The 17,077-nt window shown below is 41.3% G+C and overlaps 1 protein-coding gene across 9 annotated transcripts in view; it reads left to right on the forward strand.

Annotated features, from left to right (window-relative positions):
• TSC1 (TSC complex subunit 1) overlaps nt 1-17,077 on the forward strand; it is a 54,794-nt gene that overhangs the window by 11,965 nt on the left and 25,752 nt on the right. For 7 of the 9 annotated variants that reach the window (XM_023188974.1, XM_023188973.1, XM_023188978.1 and 4 more), the window contains 6 exons: nt 4,202-4,387; nt 6,022-6,125; nt 7,586-7,738; nt 9,828-9,972; nt 11,697-11,851; nt 12,232-12,305. In XM_023188974.1, coding sequence (XP_023044742.1) covers nt 4,282-4,387; nt 6,022-6,125; nt 7,586-7,738; nt 9,828-9,972; nt 11,697-11,851; nt 12,232-12,305 — 737 coding nt within the window. In that variant the 5' untranslated portion in view covers nt 4,202-4,281. The remainder of the gene's footprint in view (nt 1-4,201; nt 4,388-6,021; nt 6,126-7,585; nt 7,739-9,827; nt 9,973-11,696; nt 11,852-12,231; nt 12,306-17,077) is intronic. The other 2 variants (XM_023188981.1, XM_023188982.3) reach the window with 1 other exon arrangement.

The following is a 17,077-nucleotide window of genomic DNA, read 5'->3' on the forward strand; positions in this document are numbered from 1 at the left end:
AGTGGGCCAAGATTGTGCCATTGCACTCCAGCTTGAGTGACAGAGCGAGACTCTGTCTCAATTAAAAAACAAAAACAAAGCACCTGTGCCAAAGCCAGCCAGCCACCAGATTATGGCTGAGTATAGAGACTGAAACTGAACTTTGGCAGATCCCTGCTTTCCATGTTTTTTTGAGATCATAAGTATTGTTGGATCAAATCTGGTTACTAGCTGTATAGTTTAAACTTGGTTCAAGGTTTCTCATGAATTACAAAGTATCTTTTGTTGAAAAGTGATGACTAAGAACCTCCCTGCTGCTTTAGATTGGGTGGTCAGGGGAGGCCCATCAGAGATCTGTGAGACAGTCAGCTGTGCAAGGATGTGGGATAAGAGTGTTCCATGCAGAGAGGGAACAGCAAGTGCAAAGGCCTTGAGCAAGAAAGAACCAGTATTCCTGTGTTTGGGAAGACTGGGACTAGAGCAGAGGAATGAAGAGGCAGAGGGGGGTTGGGAGGTTAATAACTTGCTGGATCTTAGGAGGCCTTGTAGACTACTCATGAGTTTCATAAGTTCCATAATGTTATTGGCTCTTATTCATTCCATGGGAAGCCACTGGATGATTTTAAACAGAGGAGTGAGATTCTGATGTTCATATTTCAATGTCCCTTGTGGTTATTTAGTGGCAAATGAATTTTGTAGGGTAGCATGAATACAAGCAGGGAGAGTAGTGAGGGGGGCTGCTGCTCCCTTGTCTCTGAGAGATGATGGGGGCTTCGACTGAGGTGATAGCAAAGGGTTTGCTGATGGATTAGATATGGTGGTGGGGGTGGTGACAGAGTCAAGGAGCCACCTGAGTGTTCGCTTTAGACTGATGGTAGTGCCTTTTACTGAGATCCAGAAGATGGCAGAGTGATGGATTTTGGAGTGGAGATTGACCTTGAAGGTCATGCCCTGTTAATATGACTAGCATCATCTACAACACTGTACTGTGCGCTGTATGTGTCCACTAAAGATAATATTAAACTAAATGGAATGCTGCTTTCGCATATAGGATACAGAAATCCATTCACCCAGTTGTTGTCTTTTAACTTCTCCCGTATGGTATTTTCTATGGTGAGTTACTTCCAAAGTGGAAAAGAGACTTTTATGGCTAGAGACTTTTGTGGCTAACACACTGATGCTTCATTGTGTCTGTGGTGCTGATCTTTAAGTGATTTTTCTCAGCCAGTCTCTATAGGCTGTAAAATGTGTTTAACATGTGTACATTTCATCCACCACCACCACCACGCCTGACTGAGTCCAAGTTGGGCTGGTTTCTTCCCCTTTTTTGTGCACATATTGAACCATGTCTTTTTTTTCTGCTATAGAACATATAATTCTTCATAGAACTGGCTAAGTCTATCTTACCTACTTAACACCTTGCACTTACTGTACCCTCAAATGTTTGATTGTGCTTAAAAAGGAGATATTCTAGTTATGGGACTGATCCCAAAAGCTATGATTTAACTCTTAGGAGAGCTTTTTAGAATGTCAGAAATGCTTGAACTTGAGCCACTTATGCAAAGAATCTCACATAAAACCCAATGTTTATATTTTTCCTGGAGATTAAAAACTATGGCAAACAGTAGTATTTTGGAAGGCAGCTATGCTCACCACTATACCACCAACGCGGCCGACAGTAGGATTTTGGAACCAGAGAGAAAAACTTGTTGCCAAAATGTGTTTCTGATATGTTTTAGAATAAAACCTTATTTTGCAAACAGAAAAACAGGCTAGGTAGCCCAAGCTGATTAGCCCACACTATCGCCAAGTTGACTGGATGGGCGCCATCTTTGTTTAAAATTGAGCTCGTGTCACTCTGGGCTCTGGGGCTGCCTGCATTTGGAGGACCAGATCTGACATTATCGTCTTCTGACTACACAGAAGGCAAACTCAGAGTCTCCCTAGACAGATAGTAGGTAAGTAACAATTTTATTGAAACAAAACCAAACTTAGGGACAAGATACTTTTAAATTTATGAACAACATTCTTTGTCACTAATTGAGAATCATTTGTGATTTACCTGAAGTAGAAATCAATGTAGGGGTTAGCTGGACAAGTATGCTATTAAAAAGTCATCTTGAAAGTGGTGGCCCAAAGATTTTTACTGGTATTTTTTATGATAATATACAGGTACTATGCAGCAAATGTTTATAGGTACCTGATACCATACTAATTACTTTTTAGTTTTGAACTTTTACGGTAGAATCTTACCAATGGTGGTCTCACATTTTGGAGCCCTTTGAAATTAACTTCCTACGTGATTTACTTGTAAGATTTTTATTTATAGACATGAGTCAGCAACTTCCTATACCATGGTATCAAAAAAGCATTTAGACATTTTAATTGATTTTTCTGCTAAATGAACTTCTAACTTACTGAGAGCCAAAACCAGTGAATGTCACAAGATTGTAATTAAACAGGAACACAGATGATAGCAAGTTAATACCTGGCAGTTTTGGGGGTCATTGCTAATTTAAATGTGGCATTCTTGCAAAAGGGGCTTATCTCTCTCTCTCTCTCTTTTTTTCTTTTTTTTTTTTTTTGAGGCAGAGTCTTGCTTTGTTGCCCAGGCTGGAGTGCAGTGGCATGACCTTGACTCACTGCAACCTCTGCCTCGCAGGCTTAAGTGATTCTTCTGCCTCAGCCTCCTGAGTAGCTGGGATTACAGGTGCCCGGCACTACACCAGCTAATTTTTGTATTTTTAGTAGAGATGGGGCTTCACCATGTTGTCCAGGCTGGTCTCGAACTCCTGACCTCAGGTGATCCGCCTGCCTCGGCCTCCCACTGTGCTGGGATTTTAGGTGTGAGCCACCATGCCTGGCCTCAGCCTCTACATCTGGCCTCAGCTTAATTCTTCAGTTGGATTTTTCTTTATCATAGTGTTTCTCAAAACTAGTTTGTATCTCACTTTAAGAATTACCTGGAGTGCTTATTAAAATATAGATTCCTGAGCCCAAAATTCAGTTTTGGAAGGGGCCTAGGTATTGCATTTCTAGCAAATATCCTAGGTAGTTTTGATGCACATTGAAGCTTAAGAACTGCTACTTACACTTACTGAAAGAAAAGGAAATGTTATCCTTTTTGGGCATCCATATCCCCATGTGTAAAATAAGGATGATACCTGCCCACATCACATCCCAGAGTTGCTGTGATGATGAAAACCACAGGTTAGCTTAGTGTGACACTAAGGCTTGAAGGGCTTGAAGCTTTGGAGTAAGGCAGATCCAGGTTCCAATATCAGTTTTTCTCCTCTGGTTTTGCCTCTTGCTAGCTTTGTGACCCAGAACAAACGGCTTGATCTCCATTCTGCTCCCTGTACAATGGGGACAAAAATGCCAATTACATGGTGGTCATATTAAGAGTATTTACAATGATGTTTGTAAAAGGTGTACAGTGCTTGTCTCATGAATGATAACTGTTGTTACTTGTTTTTACAAATACAGCCTCAGAGACCAAAGTGGGGGAGAAATCATAAATGTGTGTAGTTAACACTTGGGGAATGAGCTGCTTTTTGTATATCAAGATAAAGCAGCTGCTCGACTACCATAGAGAGCTTGGGTTTTGAAGGGTGAGGTTTTGAAGGTTTGCCCTGATGAGCCCATCTATGAATACCTCCCTGCAGCCAGTGGTATTTGGGTGTGCAGTTAGATGTCTCAGATGACAGGTGTATGCTAAAATAGAGAAATGACCCCCAGTTTATGCTAGGTGTTGGACTTAAGAGACTTGTGACCTAACCACCTCTACTAATTCTTAGCCATTGATGAAATTGTCAAGAAGGAAATAGTATGCATTTAGTTCTTTTGCTGAAAAAAGACTATCTGCTTTTTAGATCAATAATTTGAAATATAAATATAGTCATAGCCAAAACCCAAGGTAGAATCAGAAGTAGGAATAAAACTTAGATTTGATCCTGTCATTAAGTTACTGTGACTGGTATCAGTTTTTAAGGTTTCTTTCTGATTGTTGTATTTTGTAGAAACCCTTTTCATAAACTCGCCAAAGAATTATTCGTATGCTTTATCTTCTTTTCTCAGCCAAATGTACTCACTGTTCGAACCAGAGAATTCTGGCCAAACTTTCCATTGCATTGAACACATGCATTGGTTTGTCTTGCAGGTATTTTTTTTTTGTGGAGAAAAATGGGGCCATTTAGTGACTCTTCATTTTCCTTTTTCTCAGTCTGGTAGTGGCGCCAATGAAGAACCTTCAGAACCTGTAGCACACGTCCTGGAGCTGGCACAGCGCCTTTGAGGGAGAGAATGGCCCAACAAGCGAATGTCGGGGAGCTCCTCGCCATGCTGGACTCCCCCGTGCTGGGTGTGCGGGACGACGTGACAGCTGTCTTTAAAGAGAACCTCAATTCTGGTTAGCAAAATAATATCCTTTTAGCTTATCTGCTAAAAAGAAGAGGTTGACTTAGAGCCACTAGAATCCTGCTGATAATTTTAGTTTTCATCTTCTGAAGAGTTTTTTAAACACCCAAAGAGAGTATCTATATGTGTTTTAAACTTTCAATTATGGAAATACTCACGTATGCCCACCTATGAAGAAGGAATCATGTAGTGAACCCCATGAACCCAGTTTCAAATTCTTTCCTCCCTGACTCTCCCACCCTCCAAATATTTTAAAGCAAATTCCAGACATCGCTTTAACTGTAAATCACATATGTGGTTTTTAATATGAAAAGTACTTAACCTCTTTTTAGTATGAGAAATACAAATTTAAATAGTACCCTTTTTTGCTTACCAGCTTGGCAAAATTAAATATTGAGTATAGAGATGGGCACTGTGAGCAGGAATGTGAATTGATGTTCAGCCGTTTGGAGTATCAGTCATCAATTTTAAAAAACATACCATTTGGGCCATTTATAAGAATCTGTATCTTATTATAGCTTCGAGTGAAGAAGAGTGAGAAACTGGAAAACCCAAGTATCCTTCAGTAGGTGAATGGTTAAAGTAGTTATATAGAGCCATGCAGTAGAACACTTGGAGGACGGAAAGAAATGAAATAGGCCATAGATGCTGACATGGGAAGGTGGTTACAACACATTGTTCAGTGGAAAAAACACAGACATGCACAAACTGTGTCTGTGTCTGTGGACGTGAGGGCTGCATGTGTGCGTTTATACAAGTAGAAAAAGGTTTGAAGAGACACATTCTAAACTTAAGGGTGTTTATCTGTGAAGAGTGGGTTGGGAGGCAGGTGGCGAGGAGCACTTTCACTTTTATTTTATGTACTTTCACATCGCCTGAATTTTTAACAATAGATATGGATTTTTTTTGTAATTAAAAAAGCAATAGAGGGCCGGGCACGGTGGCTCACGCCTGTAATCCCAGCACTTGGGGGAGTCGAGGCGGGTGGATCACGAGGTCAGGAGATCGAGACCATCTTGGCCAACATGGTGAAACCCCACCTCGACTAAAAATACAAAAATTGGCGGGGTGTGGTAGCTCACACCTGTAATCCCAGCTACTCGGGAGGCTGAGGCAGGAGAATGGCGTGAACCCGGGAGGCGGAGCTTGCAGTGAGCCGAGATCATGCCGCTGCACTCCAGCCTGGGCAACAGAGCGAGACTCCATCTCAAAAAAAAAAAAAAAAAAAAAAATACAAAAATTAGCTGGGCGTGGTGGCAGGCACCTGTAATCCCAGCTAGCTACTGGGGAGGCCGAGGCATGAGAATTGCTTGAACCCAGGAGGCAGAGGTTGCAGTGAACTGAGATTGTGCCACTGCACTCCAGCCTGGCAACGGAGCGAGACTCCATCTCAAAAAAAAAAAAGCATTAAAAATAAAAGGACTTCATATATTTTCATGCATATTTAGGCAAATAAGCTTGGAATTACCCTATTATTAAATTAAGAAGGCAGAAATGTAATGCTGCATAACACTTAGAATAGCATATAAAGAAATATTTTCTAGATTTTGTGGCAGGCAGCTGTGTAAGGTAAACTTCGGATGTTAAGGGGTGTAAGTATCATCCATTGCCCTTTTCTTGATTTAGACCGTGGTCCTATGCTTGTAAACACCTTGGTGGATTATTACCTGGAAACCAGCTCTCAGCCAGCGTTGCACATCCTGACCACCTTACAAGAGCCACATGACAAGGTAATGGCTGACGTGTCGTAGGCATTTCATATGTTCTCCATGAGTGCAACAGCTTCTGTGCATGGCCACTGTGCGATTTATCCCGAGCTTATTCTTTTGATTTCTGTGTGCTACTGATGACATTGTTCCCAGTTTATAACTATATATAAAAATTAATTTGTAGGACCCATGATTCTTGAAAAGTTTACAAAATAAAACATATTTCAGAGACTGTTAAAGATCTTGTTTAAAGAAATCTTACATTTCCAGTACTATAATTGTAGAGTGATGGTTTGGCCCATAGATACCCATCTTTCAACCCATACTTTGAATAGGATTTTTAGACTTTTATCAATATGGAAAAGCTTCAAGTACAAAGGACTCACCTGGCAAATTAATGAGTCTTGTTTCCCAGCACCAGGTACTTGGAGGGCTCCTTCATGGTTTCCTTTTGTTTTTAGTAAGTAGCTAATAAAGCATTGTTATTGCAGACTTTGGTAAGTCTTAAGTGTGTATATGAGAGCGACTTCCCCAGGATTTGAAGACCTTGTATTGTATGCCTTTTGCAGTACATCTTGTTTTTTTTGAAACGGAGTCTTGCTCTGTCGCCCAGGCTGGAGTGCAGTGGCACCGTCTCGGCTCACTGCAAGCTCCGCCTCCCGGGTTCACGCCATTCTCCTGCCTCAGCCTCCAAGTAGCTGGGACTACAGGTGCCTGCCACCTCGCCCGGCTAATTTTTTGTATTTTTAGTAGAGACGGGGTTTCACCGTGTTAAGCCAGGATGGTCTCGATCTCCTGACCTCGTGATCCGCCCATCTCAGCCTCCCAAAGTGCTGGGATTACAGGCGTGAACCACCGCGCCCGGCTTGCAGTACATCTTGTTTTGTTTTGTTTTCTAAAGAGGTGGGGTCTCGTTCTGTTGCCCAGACTGGAGCATAGTGGCACAATCATAGCTCACTGTAACCTTGAACTCCTGGCCTCATGCTGTCCTCCTGCCTCAGCCTCCCAAAGTGCAGGGACTGCAGGCATGAGCCACTGCGCCTGGCCCATCTTGTTTTTTTATTTACTCTGGTCTGAATTGTTACTTCTACTACCTAATTGATACTTGAGACCAAACCATGTAGGTTGGGTTGCTCTAGCTGTTGCTTCCAGCGGGATGCCCTCATGGCTTCAGTAACCTATCACAGTTTGGGACTAGTGGTTATTGAGGGACTGTGCACAAGTCTCCCCCTTTTTGCATGCGTGTATTGTAGGATCCTTTTTCATGAGTTGCAAACTGGCTGCCTTTTGTCAGGCCAAATGCAGCAGTGTTTTGTTTGCTAACGTGGTTTTTAAAATGTTGAATTTTATCTTTTATCTGCATGAGCCTTGCTTTACATTAGAGACAAGACGTGAGAGACTGGAGCACATCATTGTTGTCTTTATTTTTGTTAACTTCATATATTCATGTGAGGATTTCCCTTCTTCTTTTGCATTTTCAGCACCTCTTGGACAGGATTAATGAATATGTGGGTAAAGCCGCCACTCGTTTATCCATCCTCTCGTTACTGGGTCATGTCATAAGACTGCAGCCATCTTGGAAGCATAAGCTGTCTCAAGCACCTCTTTTGCCTTCTTTACTAAAATGTCTCAAGGTAGGATGTTTGTAAGGATTTGAATGAAATGGCTTTATGAGTATAGTTTCTGAAATTTTAAGTAACTTAAAACAAGGAAGCTAGATTTTAACTTTTAGAGTTTAAAACCTTCTAGGCATTTGGCTTTTCTCAAACAAAATGTTGTCCGGAGTTGGTACTTAGTAAGTTCTCAAATATATCACTATGACTGTTGAATACCTCGTCCACGCAAATATGGGAAAATTTCGATCAGATGGGTTCAATGTTACATTATTCCAAACCACTTGATTTCATCATCGTTTAGCCTTCCCTCATTTAAAAATATCCTGGATTATCTTTTGGGAACCCCTGTTTCTAAATTATCTTTTAGCTAATAGAAGAATGGCTTAAAGTTTCTGTTAGCCATTTAGGAATATGGTCTGGTTGCAGCTATAATTAAGACTTTGTTGATGTAAGTTCTACTAAGTTGCATTCAATTTTTGGAACTAAATTTAGTTCATTTTTCTATACAGGGAGTCAAAATCTAAATAGAACTTTATGGTTTTAGTTTTAACAGTGGTGTGCAGCCATACTCAGGGTTATTTGTTTAATCTGTTTTAGTTCCTGGACTTGTTTCTATCTATAAAATAAGAAAAATGTGGTTAATATTAACTGCCTGTACCTCACAGAGACATGAAAATATCCAGTAGTATTTGTTCCAGGATGGCAGTACCATTGGATTCATCTGATACAGCACCATGCAAATTGATTTTTGTGTCTGCCAAGAAGGGTAACTCTTTTATTATCCCTAGAGGTGGGTCCCAAGGAGTCACATTGGTAGGGTATTATAAAAATGTGCATTTAATTCTGAAAAAATAGGAACAGTTTTAACAACTTAATGTTTTTTAAGCAAATTGATTGATGAGAATATAATCTAATTAATGGATTGGTGAGAATATCATCTAATTAATGGATTGATGAGAATAAAATCTAATTTTGAGGCACATCATTTAGTTCAGATTGCAAAACACTTATCTTTTCCAAAAGAGTAAGTTTTGAATATTAATCATGGACGAGTCTTCAGTTAGACTGTTAGGATAAATGAAATCAGGGCTAGTTCTTTTTGCTGAGAATCATTATGTAGTCTCATATATTCTCAATTCTCCTACCAATATATTATTCTTACTGGATATCTTCCATAATGAAAGACTTGATGCTTGATGTAAAAATCAGAATATATTTAAAACTTTATTCCCAGACTCATAGATTCCTATTCTAATAGGAATAATGGATGTCTTAACCTACATAGTAGTCTTTTGATTAATATCTTGTTTCATAAATCTGAATTTCATCTACCTGGCAAACATTCATGATTTAATTATGGTTCAGGTGAGCTGCTATAGCTAGCTAGTCAGAGTTGATTGAGTATTCATTGGATGTTAAGTGTCTTCAGTTAGCCTGAAGTTATTTATTTGACTTAATATTTAAACTATAGGCATGCTCAAAGGTTTCCATATATATATACATATATATATATATATTTTTTTTTTTTGAATTTACTGGTCTCTAAATACTGCTTTGAAGTGAGCCTTTAAGTTGACTTGTTAGTGCTATACTAATTTCTCCTTCAGTTATACTTCTGTTGTAGTTCTTTAAAAAATAGTAAGTTACTTGTCAATGTGTAGTGTTTTGTTTTTTTTCTAATTAACAAAAAGTCAATATCTTAAGATTTGGTTGAATGAATGAAAACAGAGCAGTGCTCCTGTGTTTTGTTGAAGAGCAACTCCTTTTGTTTTCATCCAAGTGCTATAAATAGGGCATCCTAAGGCTTCAGGACTTGAGTGTCCCCAAGTCAAGTTTGAACTCATCTCCTGGATACCTTTGCATAGGTGTGTTGTACATGGTCTTTACTGACTCATTACAGTAGAGCTGGGTCTCAGTGTTCCTATTGAGTCTGTTTGAATGTTGTCCCCTCAGTAATCCTTACGGATAGGATTTCCCTAAATGAGTATGTGAGTCAACTTGTGATTTGTGATTCTCTCAGTGTTTAGAGCCTCTTCACATACTGTACAATGCCGATCCTGGTGCCAGTGCCTGACAGACGTTTCCTGTTTGACCTTTTCTCCTGCAGATGGACACTGACGTCGTCGTCCTCACAACAGGCGTCTTGGTGTTGATAACCATGCTACCAATGATTCCACAGTCTGGGAAACAGCATCTTCTTGATTTCTTTGACATTTTTGGCCGTCTTTCATCATGGTGCCTGAAGAAACCAGGTACAGAGCTCCTCATATACCTACTGGGCCCTGTGAGGTGAATGCTTTCGTTATTGATTAATTGCTCATATGCTGTAAGGAATGGACATGTAGACTTTTATAGCTGAAATGAGTGATTTTCACCAGACAGATGAGGGAATACCTTGGGTGCATCCACTACAGGCACATATAAGAAACATGACTGTTGAGATAACTTTTTAATTTTGTTGGTTTAAAAGGATTGGTTGTCAGAGAAATTGAGCAGTAGGATGTAAAACTTCATGATTGTTGATTAACTGAAAAGCAACCTCTGTCTGTATTGCAGCAGTACAGGACTAAGCTTGTGGGACATTTCTGTCTTCCTTTTCTGCTGTGTTGTGACAGAACACAAATGTCAGGTTTGAGAACCCGCTTGTTGTACCGTAGGAGTCAGAGGAAAATGCGGTGTGTCCTGATTAGCACTCCAACTTCAAATGCAGTGGGTTTTTTTTTTTGTTTTGTTTTCTTTTCCCCCCTATCGGCAGGTAGCAGAGCTCTATCAAAGGGATCAGAAGCTGTAAGCATATGACATTTGGAATCTTTGGGTTATCCCAGTATGAGGTAGTCCTATCAAAAGGGTCAAGTATGTCAGACCTATGAGACAGAACACCGTGGCTTCCTATACAGGATTCAGTTACAAGCATAGGCCCACATGGTACCTGCTTGTTTGTTTGTTTGTTTGTTTGTTTGTTTGTTTTTTTTTTTGAGACGGAGTCTAGCTCTGTCGCCCAGGCTGGAGTGCAGTGGTGCGATCTCGGCTCACTGCAAGCTCCGCCTCCCAGGTTTTACGCCATTCTCCTGCCTCAGCCTCCCGAGTAGCTGGGACTACAGGCGCCCACCATCTCGCCCGGCTAGTTTTTTGTATTTTTTAGTAGAGACGGGGTTTCACCGTGTAGACCAGGATGGTCTCGATCTCCTGACCTCATGATCCACCCGTCTCGGCCTCCCAAAGTGCTGAGATTACAGGCTTGAGCCACCACGCCCGGCCGTGCCTGCTTGTTTAGTAGAATCTTTGGGAGAAAGGAATGGTCTGCTCATTATTGTGGAGAAACTTTATGTATACTGTGGCCATGGGTTTCCACAGGGTCTAGGTAAGGCTAAATTAGGATGTTCAATTTCTTTCATTCTTAGTTCTTTAAACTAATTTCTAGATAATAGTTTTTTTCACTCTGTAATTATAAATCTACATAGCTAAGACTACATACTGATTTAAAGGATTCTCACACATTCATTCTGTAAATATTGAGTGCTTGTTAAATACCAGGTCTAGTGCAAAGCACCGAGAGATGAGTAAGACGGTTTTTTTTTCTCAAGAAGCTCATGCTGAATTCAGCAGTGGAAAAGTATAAATTTTACGGAGATCTATCATCATAAAGATAGTTCAGTATTGTGAGAATGTTTGGGATCCTTTTTGGGCAGTGACTGGAGAGGAGGGCAGAAGTTAGATCGGGAAGGGCTTTCATGGATCATACTAGTAGATTGGAGTTTATCCAAAGGTTATAGGGAGCCATTGATGGATTTGAGATAAGGGTGTCTGGTGTGTCCAGATTTGTTTGCATTTTAGAAAACCACTCTTCCTGTCTTTGGAGTGAGGTGGGAATATACATAGATAAAAAGTCATGCTGGCAGCCACATGTTTATATCTGTTTTGCACACCTCAATCTGTGTCCAACTAAGAGGCTCTTCTCAACGGGTTCCTTTTCTAGGCCACGTGGCGGAAGTCTATCTCGTCCATCTCCATGCCAGTGTGTACGCACTCTTTCATCGCCTTTATGGAATGTACCCTTGCAACTTCGTCTCCTTTTTGCGTTCTCATTACAGTATGAAAGAAAACCTGGAGACTTTTGAAGAAGTGGTCAAGGTAAATTAAAACTGCTTGTTTGTTTGCTACTTAGCATACTGTTTAGATAGGCTGTGTTTGTACCTTTTGTATTTAATGGCAGACAGGGAAATTTTGAAAAGAAATTGTTTTCTTCTTCCCCACTCCAGTCCCTAGGCAGCCACTAATCTGTTTTCTGTCTTAATAGATTTGCCTATTCTGGACATTTTGTGTAAATGGGATCATATAATATGTGGTCTTTTGTGACTGGCTTCTTTAACTTAGTATAATGTTTTTAAGGTTCCATCCGTGTTGTAACATGTGTCAGTACTTCATTCCTTTTTATTGTCAACTAATATTCCATTGTTTGGATGTTCCACAAACATTCAGCCCTTTATAATTTGTCAACTTGACTCTTCTAGCCAATGATGGAGCATGTGCGAATTCATCCGGAATTAGTGACTGGATCCAAGGACCATGAACTGGACCCTCGAAGGTATAGAAACTAGTGTCAAAATTTTAAAGAATCTTTTGAGAGATTGAAAATGTGATCTAGGAGGTAATCCCTGTGGAGGTATATTTGAGAATATAGATGTTCTACTTACAGAATCAGTCCGCTTGGAAGCACTCGTACAGCTAAAATTTGTGTGAGTTTAAAACATACTCTTCACAGGTGGAGGACATTTAATAACATTTGCAGAGTGGAGAAAGTTGCAGCACAAGTGCCTGTCCCCCAGAAAGGCTTACACCTTAGTAGTGCCAGTGATGGGGTGATGAAGGAGGTGAAGCATGTGGCTAAAAACAAGGGGCTTGCAGAAAATACATAAATCTGGCTTTGCAGAATGGAGAAAGGACTTCAGGGAGTCCTGTATTATTTGGGAGTCCCTGAGGTCCTTTCTCCATTCTGCAAAGCCAGGTGACTACCATCCTCCCCAGGGCCCTACGGAGTCCCCCAGGTATGTTCTTTGGAAAAACCGAACCTTTGAGACCCTTGATTGGAGGATTCCAGGCACAGTGGAGAGTGGAACTGAGGGTAAGAGTGAGGGAGATAGAGGAAATTTACAGACTGAGCTGTGGGAGGCCCAGCTCCGTCCCTCTGCTTGTCTCTGCCTGGTAGCCAGGCTTATTATGCTCCCCACTTAGGAGACCCAACCCTTTTTGGGGAAACTGACCCGTGGATATTGGCACTTGGGGATCTCCTGCTGAAAAAGCTGGCTTACTGCCTGATCCCCCAACAGCGCATCTTACCTCTCCACAGACACTGCCTCTACCACACAGAGCCTCAGCCAGCTTAAAGCAGTTTAGTGTGAGATATATGTAGAAAAGTACAGAAAATGTGTATGTAAAGTTTGATAATAACATAAAAACACATGTAGCTGGCACCTAGCTTAACAAAACAGAACAATTACCTTAGAGGCTCCCTGTGGAGAACCTCTCCTTTCTCCCTGCTACCTCAGAGACAACTACCATTGTTGCTTTTAATCATTCTCTTGCTTTTCTTTATAGTTTTACTGTAGGTATTGCTTTGTTTTGAAAAGCTAGTTGATGAGGAAGCAAAGCCTAGTTAAGAGAAGGGCAGTCTTGTCACTGGTAGTTGAAGGTTTGCAGGAGATGAGAGGAGGAGCAGCGCATATGGGTCTTGGTGTGGTTTCACTGTCCCTGAGGTTTCACAGCCCCTTCTGGGAAGTCAGTGCACAAGGTCATGAATGAGTCTGGGAAACACAAGGCTCACCCTCGTCACAGCATCTAGCAAGGCTTCTAGCAAGGGCAAGGTACTGGACATGTGTGAAATATGGCAGGCGGGGAGGCTGCTTTCAGCTCCCAGGAATAGGTCAGACAGAATCCTTCTGTGGGATAAAATGAATGTCCTCTGCTGATCAAGCAGAGAAGGGAGAGTAGGAATTTCATCAGTATGTAGTTAAGACAAGCTAAGTACAGACAAGTTATACAGGTCAGGGTCACCTGGCTCTGTCCCTCATTAAAAAGATAGTGCAAGACAGCAGGAACTTTGAGACATGCCTGTCTTTTGGCAGGTACTGTTCTGATCCAAACTGGTTCTCGTCTGTACCTAGTACCCAGCTGTCATCCTAGTCTTCTGAGGCTTTCCTTCGCCTCTCTCCTGTGCAGGATCTCCCATTTCCTGTATCTTGTCTTCTTGGTTTACTCTTGTTTAATAGGACATATCATCTAGGAGCTTTTTGAGGAGGGATGCAGTTGTTTGGCTGGTGTAGACTTACAGGTTGAGAGTTAGTAATTTGAAGGTATTATTCCATTGCCACCCTGCTTCCAATGTTGCTCTTGGAATTTCTGATCATCTGTATTTGCTGTGTTTTTCTCTGGGGGAGCTGGTGTTCTCTTTGTTGTCGTAATATTCTGAAATTTCCAGTGATGTACGTTGGTATGAATCTATTCTCGTTGTTTAAGCTGGAAGCTCTTCAAGTTCTATGATATTTTCTTTAGTTATTCTGTGCTTGATTTCCTGTTTTCTCTGTCTTTCCTTGTAGAAATCCAGTTCATCTATGCACCACATAATGACATTTCAGTCAATGATGGGCTCCACAGATGATAGTGGTTCCGTGAGATTATACCACCACATCTTTACTGTACCTTTCCTGTGTTCAGATATGTCTAGATACACAAATACCTTCGGTTGTGTTACAGTTACCTACAGTATTTAGTACAGTACCATGCTGTGCAAGTTTGTAGCCTAGGAGGCTGTAACATCTAGGTTTGTGTGAGTACACTCTGATGTTCACACAACAAAGAAATTGCCTAATGATGCATTGCTCAGGACATGTCACTGTCATCAAGTGACACATGACTATGTACATGTATAAGGAGTTTTCTTTTCCCTGCATAGTCTGTTTCTTCTAAATTTCCTTCTTTTCTGTTTTGTGTTATTCTTTTTAAACCTTTGAGGCCTTCTGCAAGGATCTAGTAAACTGTTTATATATGGGGAGACAAAACAGCTTTGTTCACAGTGGTGGGACTTGTTGACTTCGAGCTTTGTTGTATGTTGAACTGAGCATCTGTTGGAAATAGTGGTGTCAGTATTGTTTTCTTCTTGAGCTGGTCACATTTTTTAGAAAATAGTCTTCTGATTTTCAGACTGGTAAGGGTCTGCCTGCCTCTGGGGGGAAAGAGGCGGGTGGTGAGGAAGGGTTGGTGGTCTTGGCATTTAGGATGTATATGCTTCACTTAATCCCCTCATTTGGAATGCCACTCATGCCCTCAACTATTTCTGGAATACCTTATCCAGGCACTCCCTGTTTTATTCTCTCTAGAGAATAATCCAGATTTCTGGTGAGAAAAGAGCTGTTGCCCAGGAGTGTAGAGTTGGGGCAGGACCCAGGGGCTGTGACTGCGCCTCCAGTGGTTTTCACCCTGTCTTCAGTATTTTAGCTCCCCTTGTCTACCTGCTGCTCATCTCCTGTTCCAGAAGTACCAGATGCTGTAAATTCCTTATGATTTTAAGGATTCTGTAGTATAATCAGTTGACTCTTCACTTTGAGACAGTGGCAGCTTAGGATTCTGCTTTCGTGGATTTGCAGTGTCAGTTACCACCTGCTTGTCTGTATTTTAGTTTCAAAAACTTCTGGTTCTGTTCTCTCTCTCCTCTTCTCCTCCTTGTGGGTTTATATAGAAAAACAAGGAAGTCTTTTTTTTTTTTTTTTTTTTTTTTGAGACGGAGTCTCGCTCTGTCGCCCAGGCTGGAGTGCAGTGGCCGGATCTCAGCTCACTGCAAGCTCCGTCTCCCGGGTTCCCGCCATTCTCCTGCCTCAGCCTCCAGAGTAGCTGGGACTACAGGCGCCCGCCACCTCGCCCGGCTAGTTTTTTTGTATTTTTTAGTAGAGACGGGGTTTCACTGGGTTAGCCAGGATGGTCTCGATCTCCTGACCTCGTGATCCGCCCGTCTCGGCCTCCCAAAGTGCTGGGATTACAGGCTTGAGCCACCGCGCCCGGCCTCAAGGAAGTCTTTACTGTAGACAGTGGGATTCCACGAGGCTGTAAGTTGGGTGCATATGTTCAACCAACTATATTAACTTGGAAGATTCCTCAGTCAGCTTATAGAGAGCCTCACTCACCTCGGCTAGGCAGATTGCTTGACTTTGGAAGAAGGTTTTAACACTAAAGACAGACACCAACATAAAGAGGAGAAAAGAGAGCTAGAACAAAACCATAATGATAGAGCAGAAGAAAATATTACCAAATATATTACCAAATATTACCATAGCCACAGAGATAAGGCATCTGTGCGTATGTAAGCAACAGGATGCCACAGAAAAAGACCATTTTGAGACTAAAAGAACTCTTCAAAATTAAAAATGATAGCCAAAATAAACATTTCGGTAAAAGAATTGGGAGATAAAGTTGATATCTCAGACATCAGCTTTTCCAAGATACAGATAAATATCTCAGAAAGCAGAACCAAAGGATAGAGCTGGGTAATAGGAGCAGAATAGAAATTTAGAACGATCAGCCTAGGAAGTCCCAACATCCAATTAAGTTTTTTTTTCTTTTTTAAAGAAGAGCCGGGTGCAGTGGCTCACACCCGTAATCCTAGTACTTTGGGAGGCTGAGGCGGGTGGATCTCTTGAGGTCAGGAGTTTGAGACCAGCCTGGCCAACATGGTGAAACCTCATCTCTACTAAAACTGCAAAAAATTAGTCGGGCATGGTGGTGGGTGCCTGTAATCCCAGCTACTTGGGAGGCTGAGGCAGGAGAATCATTTGAACCTAGGAGGCGGAGGTTGCAGTAAGCTGAGATTGTGCTACAGCACTCCAGCCTGGGTGACAGAGCGAGATTCCGTCTCAGAAAAAAAGAGAGAGAGAAGAAAACTTTGGTGGAAGAAGAAATTGTGAAAGAAATAATACAACAAAAAAAATTCCTAGGATTGAAGGATGTGAGTTTCCAGATTAAAGGGGCTTACCTGGTGCCCAACTAAATATCAGTAAAAAAGAATGCCACCAGGTCTCAGTGTTGTAGAATTTTAATATACTAGGGATTAACCTTTCAGAGAAAGAAAAAAACGAAATCACATTAATAAGGATCAGAAATCAGAGTGCTATTAGCTTCTGAAATACCTTCAAAATTGTGAGAAAAAGGTTTTCAGCTAGAATTCTATAGCCAGCCAACTCGTCTGTCAAATATGAGACACTTTTAGATATGCATGGACTCAAATTTCCTTCCCATATATCCTTCCTCAGTTAATCACTGGAGCATATATTCCACCAAAATGAGAGTAAAGTCATGAGAGAGGAAGACAGA

This window comes from Piliocolobus tephrosceles, chromosome 14, assembly GCF_002776525.5.
Source record: "Piliocolobus tephrosceles isolate RC106 chromosome 14, ASM277652v3, whole genome shotgun sequence".
NCBI classification, from domain to species: Eukaryota; Metazoa; Chordata; class Mammalia; order Primates; family Cercopithecidae; genus Piliocolobus; species Piliocolobus tephrosceles.